Here is a 14800-nt window from a genome sequence, read left to right on the forward strand (position 1 = left end):
ACCATCAACTCTGCAACGTTGTTTATTTCAATCGATCCTGTTTCACTCAAAGCCTGTGAAAAACGGACGGAAACGTTCTAGAAGTTTCCAGCAGAACACAATCAGGAAAACACAAGAGCTTCCGAGGTTTTTCGTTTTCTGTGGTATCCACGGGGGCTGTCACATTTCATAAACCAAAATGAACATGTATTTCATTCACTGCTTTGAGATCTGTTCTTTCATTCTGTTCTAACTTCTTCCATCGATCACATCAATTGCCCCTGAGCCTGCCCTATGCTTCAGCAGGGTTGAACACTAAGATTCACTAAGCTGCATTCTCACCTTTTCACAGTCGGGGTAGGGCGGGGGTGGGTTGGCTGCCTTGGCCTTGCTACCCCACACTGAGGGAGGACAGGGCTGTCGAAAAAGACACGGTCTCCCCATACCTTGTGATACAATATGCACACATCAAAGTGGCAAAACCACTGAAAAGAAGTAATTTCAAAGTGTTGAAGTATGCACGTTTGGCAGTGCCTCAGTTTTAGCGCAGATAAGGGCACACATTCTCCGGCGGCAAAGTATCTGAAATGCTCTGACTGCAGTTATAGCACCAAGTCTACTTTGATTTTGTCACGACTATAGTCCCCCCCTCCTTAAGGGTGCTCCAGCCCTTTCACTAAAGACTTCATTCTCTGCACCTGTTTCCCATTCCCTGCCCACCTTAAAAGCCAGGCGCTGATGCTCTTCCGGGCTCTGCATCTGATTTCCGTATCATGCGAGTCCGGGACCAGGAAGCGCCTGGTCCCGTTAAGGTTTTAGCCTCGGTTCCCGTTCCTGTTCCCCGTCCGCCGGTTCCGACCCGGCCTTTGTGGTTTTTAATTCTTGTTCTGATGGATCTCCTGGTTTTGGACTTACTCGTGTGTTTTGGATTTTCCCTAAGGATTACTCTTGGATTGTTCGCCTCGGCCACACCTCCCCCGTGCACCAGCGCACCTTGGACACGCCCCCCTGTCTTCAGCCCCGTTTTCCTGCATGACGTTTCCCTAGTGTTTCCCCACTCCGTCGGACTGTGTCGTCCGCATAGGGTCCGGAAAGAACTGTTCGTTACAGATTTCTTCCAAACTCTCTTTCGCAGCAGAGCAGAGTGGTTGTTTGACCCCTGCAACACTGAGCACAGTGCTGGAGGTGTGACTGAGGCGATGACACGTGGTTTGCTCAAGCTTTGCAGTAATTCAAAGCAAGTGCAGTGTGTTCAAAGCCACTGAGGTTGAAAGGACCTCAGTAGTTTGAAATAAACAATGGATTTTAATTTGTTTTGGGTTTTTTTGGGACAGGAGGAGTCTTCAATGAATAACATAGAGAGCCTGTGCTGCAGCCTCTTTGCTTGTAGTTTTTGCACTTTTTTGGTTTTGAATACTGAATCTACTTTGTCTTTGAAGCGGAATGTGAGCTAGCAATTCAGAATTCGACATCCACTGCATTTTGGATCAGCTCCTACAAAGACAGCACAAGACAAATGACAGCCTGTCGTTTTATAAAGAAAAAGAGAAAACGGCAATAGGGGTCTAATTTTAAAATGTCCAGCATACTGTAACTCCCATCTTGTGAGGCTGCCTAGGCCCTGTTTCAGTTCTGCATCAGGATTCCAAGGCAACTGTTTATTCTCAGTCACTAGCTTTGTTTGTGCCAAGAGTACCAGCTCTGACGGCCTTCTGCTTTTGTTTTATCTGGTTCCCACAGCAAGTATGTGATATAAAAATAGGAATGTGCCTTGACTTTCTTGCCCAGTTCCCCCCTCATCCCCAGGGCAGTCATACTTACAGCTCTTCTAGGAAGTGAAGGTTTGAAAGGGCACTAGCAGGGAGCTGGGTGATGTTGTTCATGCTGAGATCGCTATGGGAGAACAGAAAGAGAGTGTTAATATGACATGCCACAACTGCGCTTTCCAGCTGTTCATTCCACAGATTGATAAGTAATACTTCCTGGTAAAGGGGGAAAAAAAGGAACAACAGCTTTCCCTTGCCCGGGGTTATGAATGACAGAAATCATGTGGCATAATCATACATTTCCATAGTGTGCGCATGTAAAGAAGGTGGGTCAGGGGAGTGGTGGTGGTGTTGGGTTGTGTGCTTGTATGTGGTGGGGGAGGTGTTAAATGCAGATAATGTACAAAATTTCAGTACTGATGTTAGCGGGAGGTTTCGGCCTCCACATGAAGGGCTTCAGCTAAGCAGCTGCAAGTTCAGTGTGGGTTTTCTCTGGGTGCTTCAGTTTCCTCCCACCTCCCAAAGACATGTTGGGTTGGTGCTTAGTTTCACTGGTGCCTCTAAGTTGTCCCTGTGTGCCCTGTGATAGACTCGTGCCCTGTATGGAGTGCAGTTCTGCCTTGTGCAGCACTCGAGGTTATCACAACCCTTATGAGGATTTAGCAGCTTAGATGAGGATAGATGTACTGTAAAAAAAAAGAATCGCAAAATCATTATTTTTGTAGGGGAACCATCTGCACATGAGAAATAAATCTCTCTTCCATTACGCACACACACAAAACATCAAAAGTCACAGAACAAATTTCGCAGAAAAAAATCAGACCCTTTAAAAATGGCAAAGATACCATATGTGTCTGAAATAACGGCACATATTGTGGAGCAGGGATGGGCACTCCTGGTCCTGGAGGGACAGCGTGTCAGCAGGTTTTCATTTCAGCGCAGATCTTAACGACCTAGATCAGCTCATTATTGGCTTAATGGGAACAATTTAACAACTTCCCAGAACTTCAGGTGCTGTTGCGGCTTTGAAGAGACTCAGAAAACCTGCAGACACATCAGCCCTCCAGGACCAAGACTGAACATCAGTGCTTTAAAAGGGAAGGCAATGTGTTTAAATTCAAAATAACAGTGGATAGTTCGGAGGGAAGGTGAACAAACAGTAACGAACAGTGGGCAGCTTTCATGACGGCAGCATGGAGGACCGTTCAGGGCTGTGGAGAAATGTGTTGATGTTTCTGGCTTCACTAAGGATTTAAAAAAAAACAAATTGCATACCATTAGGGTATGTAATGAAAATAAGACTAAAGATTGTGCTTTTGATTAATTATCAGTTTTATCCAAAACAACTTACATTTGTACCAGTTTATAGAAAAGATTAATGAGCACAATGAGAATGAAGTATCACTGCCCCACATAGGATTTAAACCTACAGTACAGTACAACCTTCTAATTACATGTCAAAAGCCCTTACCACTACTCTATCATTAATCCAGTTTTCTTCACACCACTCTAGTTGCTAGATTCACAAATCTCTGCAGGTAGCTGTAACATTTCCTGTGTTATACCTTGTAGGCCAATTTATCAATGACAAGATGTGTAACTGTGAAAGGTCTAAGTGTTGCTTGATAATATCCTCATGGAATACTTGCATATTACATTTGTTGGTTTCTCTTCCATTAGTTATTGTATAGGCCACCTTTAATTCCAATGGCACGTAACAGTTTGGGAGGAAGGTTAGAACCTAATCTCAGCTATTGCTGCTCTCCTATATTAATATACACACCTTGCCTTCTGAACTTCTCTTTGCACACATCTCCTGCAAATTTCCACCACCCCATCGACACCCTTGCAGCAGCTCCCTGGCTCATTCCACGCAAAAGTTTAGGCAGAGTTTAGTCAGACTCATTCTTTCAGTCAGGTTGCTGTTCTCTCACAACAAATAACCGCTTATACATTTGTCTCTCTGTCGGATTAATTAGTATCTAGCTAGGTTAATCAAATAGGAACTGGCACTGCTGGGATTGTTGTCTAAACCTTATCAGCATCTTTCTAGCCTTAGTAAATGCGGTTTTCAAGATGGTCAAAAACAATTATTTGAAAGTGGAAATGGGGTTTTAAGTGATGTTACAATTACACAGAAAAAGAGCTGCAAAATGTCTATAAAGAAAGCAGCGGAGTTAGTAGATGTCCATATGTACAAACTAAAAAGGTTACGATGACTCTCAAACTAAAATATTTACAGTTGCTCTCAAAATAAAAAATAAACTTTCCTTTCATTCTCTGTGATCTTTTCAGCCACATACTGTACTTAAAATATTTTTGTTCAAAGAACAAAGCATAAGCAGGCAGCTTCCTTTTAAATTTTAAATTGTTTTTCTTCCTGAATTAATTTTATTAACAATTCAAGTCACTCTGACCTGCTTCTTTTCATGTTTCTCTAAAACTAAGACCTTAAAAACTTAAAGTGGTGTATTAAGGAATCGAACTATGAAGAAAAAATGTACTTAATTTTTTGGAAGTCATAACAAGCGGACAAATTTATAGGTAAACATAATGTTCTTAATCATATACATGAATAACCATATACAGATAATAAACTCAAGTAAATGCCAATCACCTCCTAACTGGCAGGGTGATAACAGCATCTACTACTGTAGCGAACCTCCTATTTTCTTCTGCTGGTGCAGGTTTAGAGGATAACGCCAATAAATAGAAACAAGTTTTTCAGTAGTGTAGGTAAGGCACATAAAACCCCCAAAAATACTGTGGTCCACAATAATCGAATTATGCTGATAAACCCTTCTCATTACAGAACTTGAATGAACCAAAAAATAAAAGGAGTTTTTGTTTTCTAATCAGTGTCCTGAATTGCATTAAATATAACAAATTAGCCACAAACCAAGTGTGTAACCCAATCCCACTGTAGAGTAAATGGTCTGGTGGGGTACCAATGAATTTCCTCGTACAGGAAACCGCTAGCAAGCCCTGTCCGGGACGGAACTTAATCAAATGCTACATGAGGCTTAATTTTAGGTGATTAGATTTAATGGGAGTTTGCAGCAATTTCACAGTCCTTTCCATATCGTTCCCAAGGGTCTAATGTATCACTGCTATTTCTCCTCTGGAAACTGGATTAAAAGTAACAAGAAGGGAGAGGACATCACACTGAGTTATATCTTCAAAGGGACACCTTTTACTGAAACCGGCATCACTACATTCACATCTCATAAGCGGCATACTAAAAAAGATATCATCCACCATTTGGGGAAAAAAAAAACAAAGAAAGGTTTGTTTCTCTGTCTGGATAAAGTTTAACTGATATGTATCAATATTGTCTAGTTTCTTTGGGGTCTTGTGAATAGCTTACGAGTGGATGGAGCCTTAATGTCTGTAAAAGACACAATAGATAGTATAGTTAAAAAAAAAAGTTTTTTTAGTTTTAAAGTCTTCCAGTGGCTCTAAGGCTCTAAGGACACAACACAGAACCTCTGGTCGAGGAACTGTAGCAGAGAGACGAATGAATATTTAAATGCAGTCTGTGGAAGTTTACCACAGTGGATCCACAAGGTTGTTCTGCTCTTGCCACAGATTTTCTCCACATTTCACATTAATCTTTCCACACTTTCAAAATTCTTTCCATTGGCTTTACAGTCCTGTCCCCAAGCTTTGTTACACAGAGACTTTGGTGGCTCCACAAATTACCATAGACCTTAGTAAATGTTTGTATTGGATGTTTACCACGGAAAAAGAACATTACATTATGATAATCAAACATACGAATCCACAGCGAAAACTTGTGGGGAGGCAAAGTTGTGCAAAACTTTCATAAAACCTACAAAGGATATGATTTGCAACAGCATTTTCCAAATATCTGGGCAGTGTCATGTATTAAATACAGTATGTCATTATTCCTCATCTTCAGTTTACTTTAATCAGACAGTAAGTATCATGAGCACACAGCACACAGTCCATATGACAACACCGATAAGGCAAAGCAGAAAACTATCAAACAAAAGTAGATGAAGTTACTGGTATTCAGCATCAAGGCTCATTAGGAAAATTGGAAAATTGTAGTTTTGGCAACATTTCCTCTCCCAAATCCATTTTTTAATAAAGTGCTTGAAAAAAACACTAGACACAGCGTTGTTCTTTTTGTGTATTTTATGTATTTTGAATAACTAAAATCTTAGATAAAGCTTTGCAAACTTTGGCAGATCCTACATACTGTAATATATGGGTGAATAATTTTATATTGATGGCTGTACCCAACTGGAAGAGGGAGAAAGGTGCTTTGGACTGATATGTAGTTCAATGGCTCCACTGTTGGCTCCATGCCAGTGAAAGATAACAGTGTAGTGTTACACCAGATTGCTGTATGGAGACAAAATCTATGTGTTCAATTACTGGACAGGAAAATAAACAGGAATTATGCAAATAACACAGTGAACAATGCAGGCAGTAGAAGGAAAAATAGAGGTCTTTCGCATATAATCTACTTAAATAATATTTTGTCAGTGCAGTTTTTCACAGAGTAAGAACATATATACTGCATATACTGTATATACACTTTATATTGTATGTATCTCAGGATTAATCAAGGAATAAACATGCAATACACAGTATAACATTTGTTAGACTTAATTTAATATCTAAATAATTTAATATTATGTACAGAATGTTTCTAAATATATATATATTACAGAAAAGAATATTAATAATTCCCTTTGGTATTTTACAGCACTCAGGACATTTGATTCCACCTTTTTTGTAAATAAAGTCAAAATTGTCAGTCATAGATTTTTCTTATGTTAGACATTTCTTATGAGGATTCACCAGCATGACATACAGTAGCTAACTGTGATCAGTGAATATACCGTATGCATCTTACAACAAACACCTTTCAGGTTTGATCGTGTCAAGAGCATGCAGTCTATGGATTTTCAGAATTAACATACAGTTGTGCAATTTTGAGAAGGACAAAACTGTTTCATTTTTACCCACCTTTTACACATACTGTACAAAGTCAGCACTTGCAGTTACTAAACTGTTTCACCATTACTGAAACAGTGCTCATCAATGTGATTACACATTTTTACAAATTACAAATGTAGTTAGGCTGATTCATTAAACATTATGGACACAGCTGCCTCATGAGTTTTTGTTTTCGAGCAACATACAGCGTTTTTTTTTTTGGTATCTGATGTAAATGCCCAGGTCCTGGCTGAGAAGTAGCAGTTCAGCCAAGATCTCAAGGCTGCTTCTCTGAAGATACAGTCTGCCTTCTTATCAGATCAAAGGAGGAATCCACACCAGCATGAAAATGCACTGTGAGACATACAATACAGAATAGAGTGAATCAAAAACAATTCGACAATTTAACAGAACACAAATAGGGCCCATATTTCTTTTTTATTCTGAAGGGTTTGGGTTTTGATCCTTCATATAGTCAATTTCTTACTATATGAAGGGTATATGGAAAAGGTAATCTGGGATTCACGTAGCACTACAATTTACATTTCTTCTATTCTTTTGAGCTCCTTCTGTCTGAATACCACATCCATTTTTAGAAACGACTTGATCTTCAGGGGTCCAGACCTCAGGAGGGTCAGGGTGCAAGACAGGAGTACACCCTGGGTGGCACACCAGTGCATCCCAGTACACACACTCACATGGGAGGTGAGTAACTGCTATACAGCATGTCTTTGAATTCTAGGAGGAAACTGTAGTTCACACAGAAAGCCCAACACAAACACAGAAACTCCACAAGCTCCACACAGAAGGCACCTCAGGCCACAAAGCCAGGACTAAAGAGCTATGTGTAACACTGACACTCATGCCATCATTCTACACCAATTTACTCTTAATGAGTAAACAAAACAGATTGGATAAAACATCTTTTAATCTAAAAAAAAATCTGTCCATTTTCAGACTCGCAGCAGAGCCAAATCCTATCCCAGAAAGCAACAGACACACAGCATAATACAGCTTGAATGGGACACCAGTTCATTGCAGCTACCAGTAAGCTACCAGTAGGTGTTTAGACTTGTGGGAAGAAATCCACATGTACATGCGATTTACATACAAATGTATCTTCATGGGGAGAACATACAAACTCCAAGCGGATAGCTTCCCTGGAATTAACCCAGACTCCAGCCTTGCAAGGCAGAAATAGTAACCACTGTGCCACCGTGGCTCTCAAATTTCAACCATTTTTTTAAATTCTTCATAAAAAGAATTTAAACATATATCTCTTCAATAAAAATGGATTTTTCTGCTATAAGAAAAATATTTTTTTTCTGTTGATGTAACTCCTTTTTTATCACATCCGTTAAGTATACTTCACTATGATTACTGTACAAAACACTGCTCTTACTGCTTGCAGTAAACAATGCGTTGCACTTATTTTGATAACGAAAATAACAGGCTATGCTGCGCGTTGAGAAATTATCTATATTTTTGTCTGCTTGTGTCCAGACACATAATAAGAGAAGGGTAAAACCAAACTTTGGGAGATAAAGAAGAAAGCAAAATAAGTTTCCATTGAGTGAGTGGTTTCAAAGAAGAATATAAAATTATCACAGCCTTAGTAAAATACATAGCAATAATTACATGTTCTATAATTATAAGATTAACCACATCTGTAATAGCTTTTAGATATATTTTTTAAAGGGTTCAAAAGACGCAGATAAAATCAAGTAATGCATTTGAAGAACAATCTTTCCTAATATTTTGGCTTTAACTTGCTTAGTTTGTAGGACAGACGTCTGGGACAAGGAGGATAGGACCTGAAGCAAGAGTTTGCTGTATTGGTAACTGAGCTGAAAACTGCAAAGAGGTGTCAGCAAGAAGAAGTCTGGGAAACAGAGACCTAGTAGTTCCTATCTAATAATAATAATCCTTAAACCTTATAGAGTGTTTTTTTGGACACACCAATCAAAGCGCTTGGGGACACCCCTCCCCCACCAATGTGTAGCTTCCATGTGGATGATGCAACAGCAGCCAAGGTGCACCAGTACACTCCCTCAACACTCATCAGCTCTCAGTGAGCAGGAGAACAGAGTGATCATGTCAATTCAGAGATGGGGATTATAAGGAGGCCATGATTGGTGAAGGTAAAAAAGACATTTGGCCAGGACACCAGGGTAACACCCCTACTCTTTTTGAGAAACACCCTGGGATTTTTAATGCACCACGGGACTTTTATTTCTCCTCCATATATCACTATACTGGGTCATTAGGACAGTGAGCACTCCCTACTGGTCCCACTAACACCTCTTCCAGCAGAAACCTTAGCTTTCCCAGGAGGTCTCCCATCCCAGGAGGTCTCCCAGGAGGTACTGGCCAGGCTCACATTTGCTGTGCTTCAGTGGGTTGTCAGTTGTAAGATGCAGGGTGATACAGCTGCTTGTATCTATATCCTAGAATCAGATGAACAAGACGTTCTCTTTCATTAAAACTGTATTAAATTGTCACATTAAGAAAAACTCAGTCTCAAATATGTATTTTATTTTGCTTTGTACAAGTGATTCATGTCAATTAAAATATTTACATACTAAGGTCTCTTTTGTTAAGAAAGAAGTATACATCACCATTAGGTTTTCACATGTGAAAGGGTGTTACTAGTCCATATTATGTAACCACAAGAACAATAAATAAAATGATCAGCAAGTAATTGGATTTTGATTGAGAAAAACGTCCATTAAAAAGACGCTTTAAGCAACAAATCATTTTAAATTGGTTTCTATTTGCTTAAATTAAACTGTTAGTAGGCATTGAGAGTATATTGGGTTTCACCAAGGGCTGGGGGGCATGATGGAACTCTGTTTCTTTCCATTTAAACTGAATCAGGCAAATACTGTACCTTCCCACTGTGAAGCTGTAACTACAGTATGTTAAACTAGTTTTCTTCAGTTTCTCTGGAAGAAGAAATATCCACAGGGACTTTGTGTCATTTTTATCAAAGTAGCTATCAGTGGCCCACATCTGCAGTTTTCTATTTATTACTTACAAATGTCTTACAAATTACTTACAAATCTATAACCATTACTATGATAGAAAATTAATCATAATTTTAAATGAAAAAGAAAATATTTGCAAATCTCTTGTTTAATCAGATAATTTTCACACAATCAATACAATGTTTACAGATGACAGTTTTTATTAATTTACTGTATAACAGATCCTTAGATTATTACTCTCACATCCACTAGACTCAGTATTTTTTCCACAGAGTACTCAGGTATAAGGGTGTTTGTTTAAAACTGCTGATTCTGTTGAGGCAGAACCATCCAAGACTAAAAACAAAGCTCTTGTTTTTATGTCACCTCCAAAGAAGCCCCCAAAACAGTACACATCTGGTAAAACATTTAGCATTCTCTATTCGACTTAAACTATAGAAGCAAGTCTGTCATTTGTCTTTTGCAACTACAACCGTGCTGACGGATTTTACTGTTTTCACAGCAGTGCTCTCTAAAGAGGGAGCAATACTTGTAGAAATGCATGATTTATTTAAACAAACTTCCTTACTTTTCATGGATACACTATGAGAAAAATCAAAAATAAAACTCTTCTTCAGGGTGTTAATCAATATTATTTTTTTCTTAACTGCAATGTCATATCCATTATTGCTTAACCCCTCTGTAGCTCTATGAAATATAAAGAAATAATAAAGTCACTCCAAAGACTGAAGTGCTTGTTAAGCCCCAGAAATCTGGAAATGAGCATTACTTTTCTTATTTGGCAGAATACTCCCTTTTGTGTGTTTGTTTGTGAATCGGTGAGCAGCAGCTGAAGTCTTTCTCTCATTCTTTCCCTTTGTGATGCCCAACCATTTTTCAAACATTTTGCTTGCTTCTTGGAGCTCAGAATCAGAGGATGTGTTAATGACTGCTTTCATGAGAGCCTTTACAACTCAAGTAGGCCTCGGGCCAAAGACTGACTATAACAGATTGAATATAAACACAGTATCACTATGTATCATTAGGCAGGAACAGTCATTAGACTAAGAGCATTCCCCTTGTTCATTCGTTAGTACAATTAAACACAGCCATCCTGGCAATGCAAACCAAACCATCTTAACAGTGCTCTCTGGATACAAGAGTAAACTACAGTTGCTTTCCAATATAGGCCCAAGTCTTGTTTTTATCACAGGGAAAGTTTAGAAAAGTGCCATGAATAGTACTCTGGACAACCAGGCGAGAAATGGGGGGGATTCCTAAAAATATCCTGGTGCAGTTTTAAATATAACTCATGGTGTTTTCTGGTTATTTTCTAAAACAAAAAGATTTTTCTTTCTTCGAGAAAGACGCTGCTGATGGTGTCCCCAGAGAACATGCGCTCCCCACATCTTTTGTGCTCTGTCCTAAAAGCTGGAATAGAAATGATAATGGCTAAAACCTCTTGAATACTGACAGAAGGGATAAAAAAAAAACCAAGAATGCGTGATCAACGAAACATAAAAGCGTTCTGTCTTCTTTATATGCTACATTTACGGGAATCTTGTTAAATGTTTGGTTAAGAAGCTGCAGGTAGCCTTGTGTGAGGGCACCAAGAAAGAGAAAGTAAATGTTTAAACCTCAGAAATAAAGATATCAAACTACTTCAAATAGACTCCCAGGGGACAGAAAGACCAGATTTTAAACTCACCCCTATGGATAAGCCTTGCGGGTCTTTGTTCCTCAGATCTGAAAAGACCTTATCTGAACGGCTGTTTTTACTCTAGAAATGCTCTGAACAGATTTGCACACATTTTGCTCGGGTTTTCTACAGCCTGCAAACGTTAAAGGGATTGAGCTCTTTGCCCTGAAAGCTGTTTTGTTGGTCGCTGTGACCCATGTAAGATTCGACTGACAGAATAACATCAAAAAAGATGTTAAGTCATAAGGCTGTCTTGGGCCAAAACTTCAGTTTGTTGATTTGGAGAATAAATTGCTTTTTGGGATGAATGCAGTATAATTTCATGAGCGAAGAAATCTCTTTGAGTACAAGTTGATGTTATAACCCCACAGTTGTTTGCAAATGAAACAAAATAAAAGCCACAACTCTGAAATTCCATGTATGAAACGAGAGGAAGGATGCTTGTACTTAGAAGATAGCAGAGAAAACGAAGATGCTTATAAGATGCAGACACTGCAAAGGTATTTTTAGTTCATACTTCAACTATACAAAGCTGGTTAAAACGGGCTAAAAATATTAACTTTACTGAGAACAAAGTCACTAGTTCAGTGAGCTATTTCCCTTTGACATCATGAACAACTTCCAAGAAAAAAAGGATACGTAAAGTTTAGTAATATTTTTCTAATTTTGAATGTTTTAGTAGACGATGTTTATAAAAGTACATACTGTATGCTGTACACGTTTGTATTCTTTACTTAGAATCGCTTAATTATCTGGTACATTAACAAAGTCACAGAAAGGAGTAGATCAATAACCCCACTATAAAGAGTTTATCAGTTAACTGTCCAAGGGCACCTTAAGTTTATTTCTTTCAAGAGCTGTAAACTTATGTTTGTACAGCAGATAAGGAAATAAATACAATAAGAACATTTTATATTGCTCTTCACACTTCCTTCTTACAACAGAAAACATATCTGTGAAGAAAATGTTTCTACAGTTTTAAATATAAATGTTTTATTCATGAGAACTGTGAGGAAATAAGACATTAAATGTACTTTTTTTCCCCTTAGTTGCCTAGATATGAGCATAGAACTGGGGCACCGTGATGGTATGAACTTTATATTATATCGTGTTATACACAGTGTGCGCAAATGCACGTATTTATGTAATTATTCATATCCTGTCAATAATGTCTGATCATTAGTAATTCAGAAAGTGTGGGCAGAAATTCCAAGCAAATTGTATATCCAATCACAGGAAGCTTGCAGAGCTGGTAAGCTGTGCATGGATGGCTGATCTCTTCAGGAAACAATTTTGGCATTCGGTTTAGTCCAGACTCCAGCAGAGGGAGTAGGACAAACAATTAGGGGTGAGAAATAAAAGATCAAAGATCAGATGAAACACAAAGAGGAGGCATAGTGCCAAAGCAGGCCAGCAAGAAAGAAATCTGTATCTTTTTTTATTGTCAGCAGAATCATTGAAATTCTGATGGTTGTAAATTTCTTCGCTCCTGAAAATAATGGGGCTGTTGACCGATGTAACAGACATGAATTCAATTCCTTCATTTTTTTGAAGTTCAAAGAAAAAACAACAAATCATTTAGGTGTCAAGCCGTTGATCTGCTGACATTAATCTATAACAAATGGACTCATGTACTGCTACCTGTGCATTGCTGCCCAGTGGCAAAGCGCACCTCTGAACTTGGCTAAGGTCACATGTGAAAGAATTGTTTATATAGGTGGGCCAGAATGTTTAAAGTTCCTCGCACTCGATAACACTGTAACCAGGGCTGTCAGGGCAATTAAAGATACTTGCTTTAATCACTTGTGTATAGGAATCAAAATCTTTTGCATGTTTTTCTCAGAATGCTTCCTTTTTATTAAACCATTGCTCCAGAATCATAAGAGATTCTCAGAAATAACAGAACATAAAATAACAGGAATGCAGAACCACACAAGAATCTGCCATTCTTATTTCATCACAATTTAAAACATCAAAGGAAAATGCTAAAGAAATCTTGATTCCTTGATTTGTTAACCATCAGTAACTTATTCTTATGCACCAATACTTTGGGTAAATTAATACACATATTTATAATCACCACTAGCTAGATTATAAACAATAACATAAAGAGGAAGCCAAGGAAACAAAAGAGCAAACAACCTTTCCCCCAGTTAATCAATAGTCCAGTCCTATTACTGTATATAGAAAATAGCCTTTGAAACCTTACTAAAACACAAAACAGAGAACCTTTAGTAGGTCACAGAATACTACTACTAATAATAATATTTCCTTACACGTATACAGCACTTTTCTGGACACTCCACTAAAAGTGCTTTACAGGTAATGGGGACTCCCCTCCACCACCACCAATGTGCAGCCCCACATTGATGATGCAATGGCAGCTATAGTCCACCAGAACGCTCACCACACATCAGCTATCAATGGGGAGAACAGAGTGATGACGCCAATGAAGCCAATTCATAGATGGGGATTATTAGGAGGCCATGATTGGTAAAAGCCAGTGGGAAATTTGGCCAGGACGCTGGAGTAACACCCCTACTCTTTTTGAGAGATGCCCTGGGGTGTTTAATGACCACAGAATTTCACAACCTTGGTTTCACGTCTCATCTGAAGGACAGGGCCTTTTTACAGTATAGTGTCTCCATCACTATACTGGGGCATTAAGACCCACACAGACCGCAGGGTGAGCACCCCCTGCTGGCCCCACTAACACCTCTTCCAGCAGCAACCTTAGTGTTTCCCAGGAGGTCTCCCATCCATCCAGGTACTGACCAGGCTTACACCTGCTGAGCTTCAGTGGGTTGCCAGCTGTGAGTTCTAGGGTGATTTGGTTGCTAGTGATAAGTAAAGATTCATCTTCATGCTAGTGTGGTATGATTACATTAAGCATACCAATCATTAATTTTCTGACCCGCTTTATGTCACGATCGTAGACCCCCCTCTTAAGGGCACTCCGGCTTTTCCACTTTGTTGTTGATTTTGTGCACCTGCCTCCTATCCAGCCCCCCTTATATAAGCCAGACACTCACACTATTCTGGGCTCAGCTTTGGAAGATGGATGCCTGGAAGCCCGCCTACCAGTGGGTCCAGGAGTGACCCAACAGCATAGGCTTCAGCACAGTGTCCTGACCATCTCAGTCTGGGGCTTGGAGCACCTGGCCTCGTTAGCCCACTTTTATTCCCCATCCCTACACTGGACCCCATTCCGTTTTTTAAAGCTTGTTTTGTCTTTGTCTCGTTTGGATTAGCCGGCTCTGGAATTTTGGACGTTACCCTGGATTTCCCTTTGAACCCCCTTGGACTTCTTCGCCTGGAACACGCCCCCCCCACCCCCCCGGTTAACCTGCTGAGTTCCTTGTCGTCTCCTCCCCATGTCCGTTTCACTCCCTTCCGGATTATACCGTCTGCATAGGGTC

The 14800-nt window shown here is 39.4% G+C and overlaps 1 protein-coding gene across 2 annotated transcripts in view; it reads right to left on the minus strand.

Moving 5' to 3' along the window:
* Nucleotides 1-14800, minus strand: part of LOC148654698 (leucine-rich repeat-containing G protein-coupled receptor 5-like) — a 94832-nt gene that overhangs the window by 54799 nt on the left and 25233 nt on the right. For both annotated transcript variants that reach the window (XM_088644549.1, XM_088644548.1), the window contains exon 2: nt 1801-1872. In XM_088644549.1, the coding sequence (XP_088500675.1) occupies nt 1801-1872 (72 nt within the window). The remainder of the gene's footprint in view (nt 1-1800; nt 1873-14800) is intronic.

Source organism: Lepisosteus platostomus, chromosome 9 (assembly GCF_059453375.1).
Source record: "Lepisosteus platostomus isolate fLepPlt1 chromosome 9, fLepPlt1.hap1, whole genome shotgun sequence".
Taxonomy (NCBI): domain Eukaryota; kingdom Metazoa; phylum Chordata; class Actinopteri; order Semionotiformes; family Lepisosteidae; genus Lepisosteus; species Lepisosteus platostomus.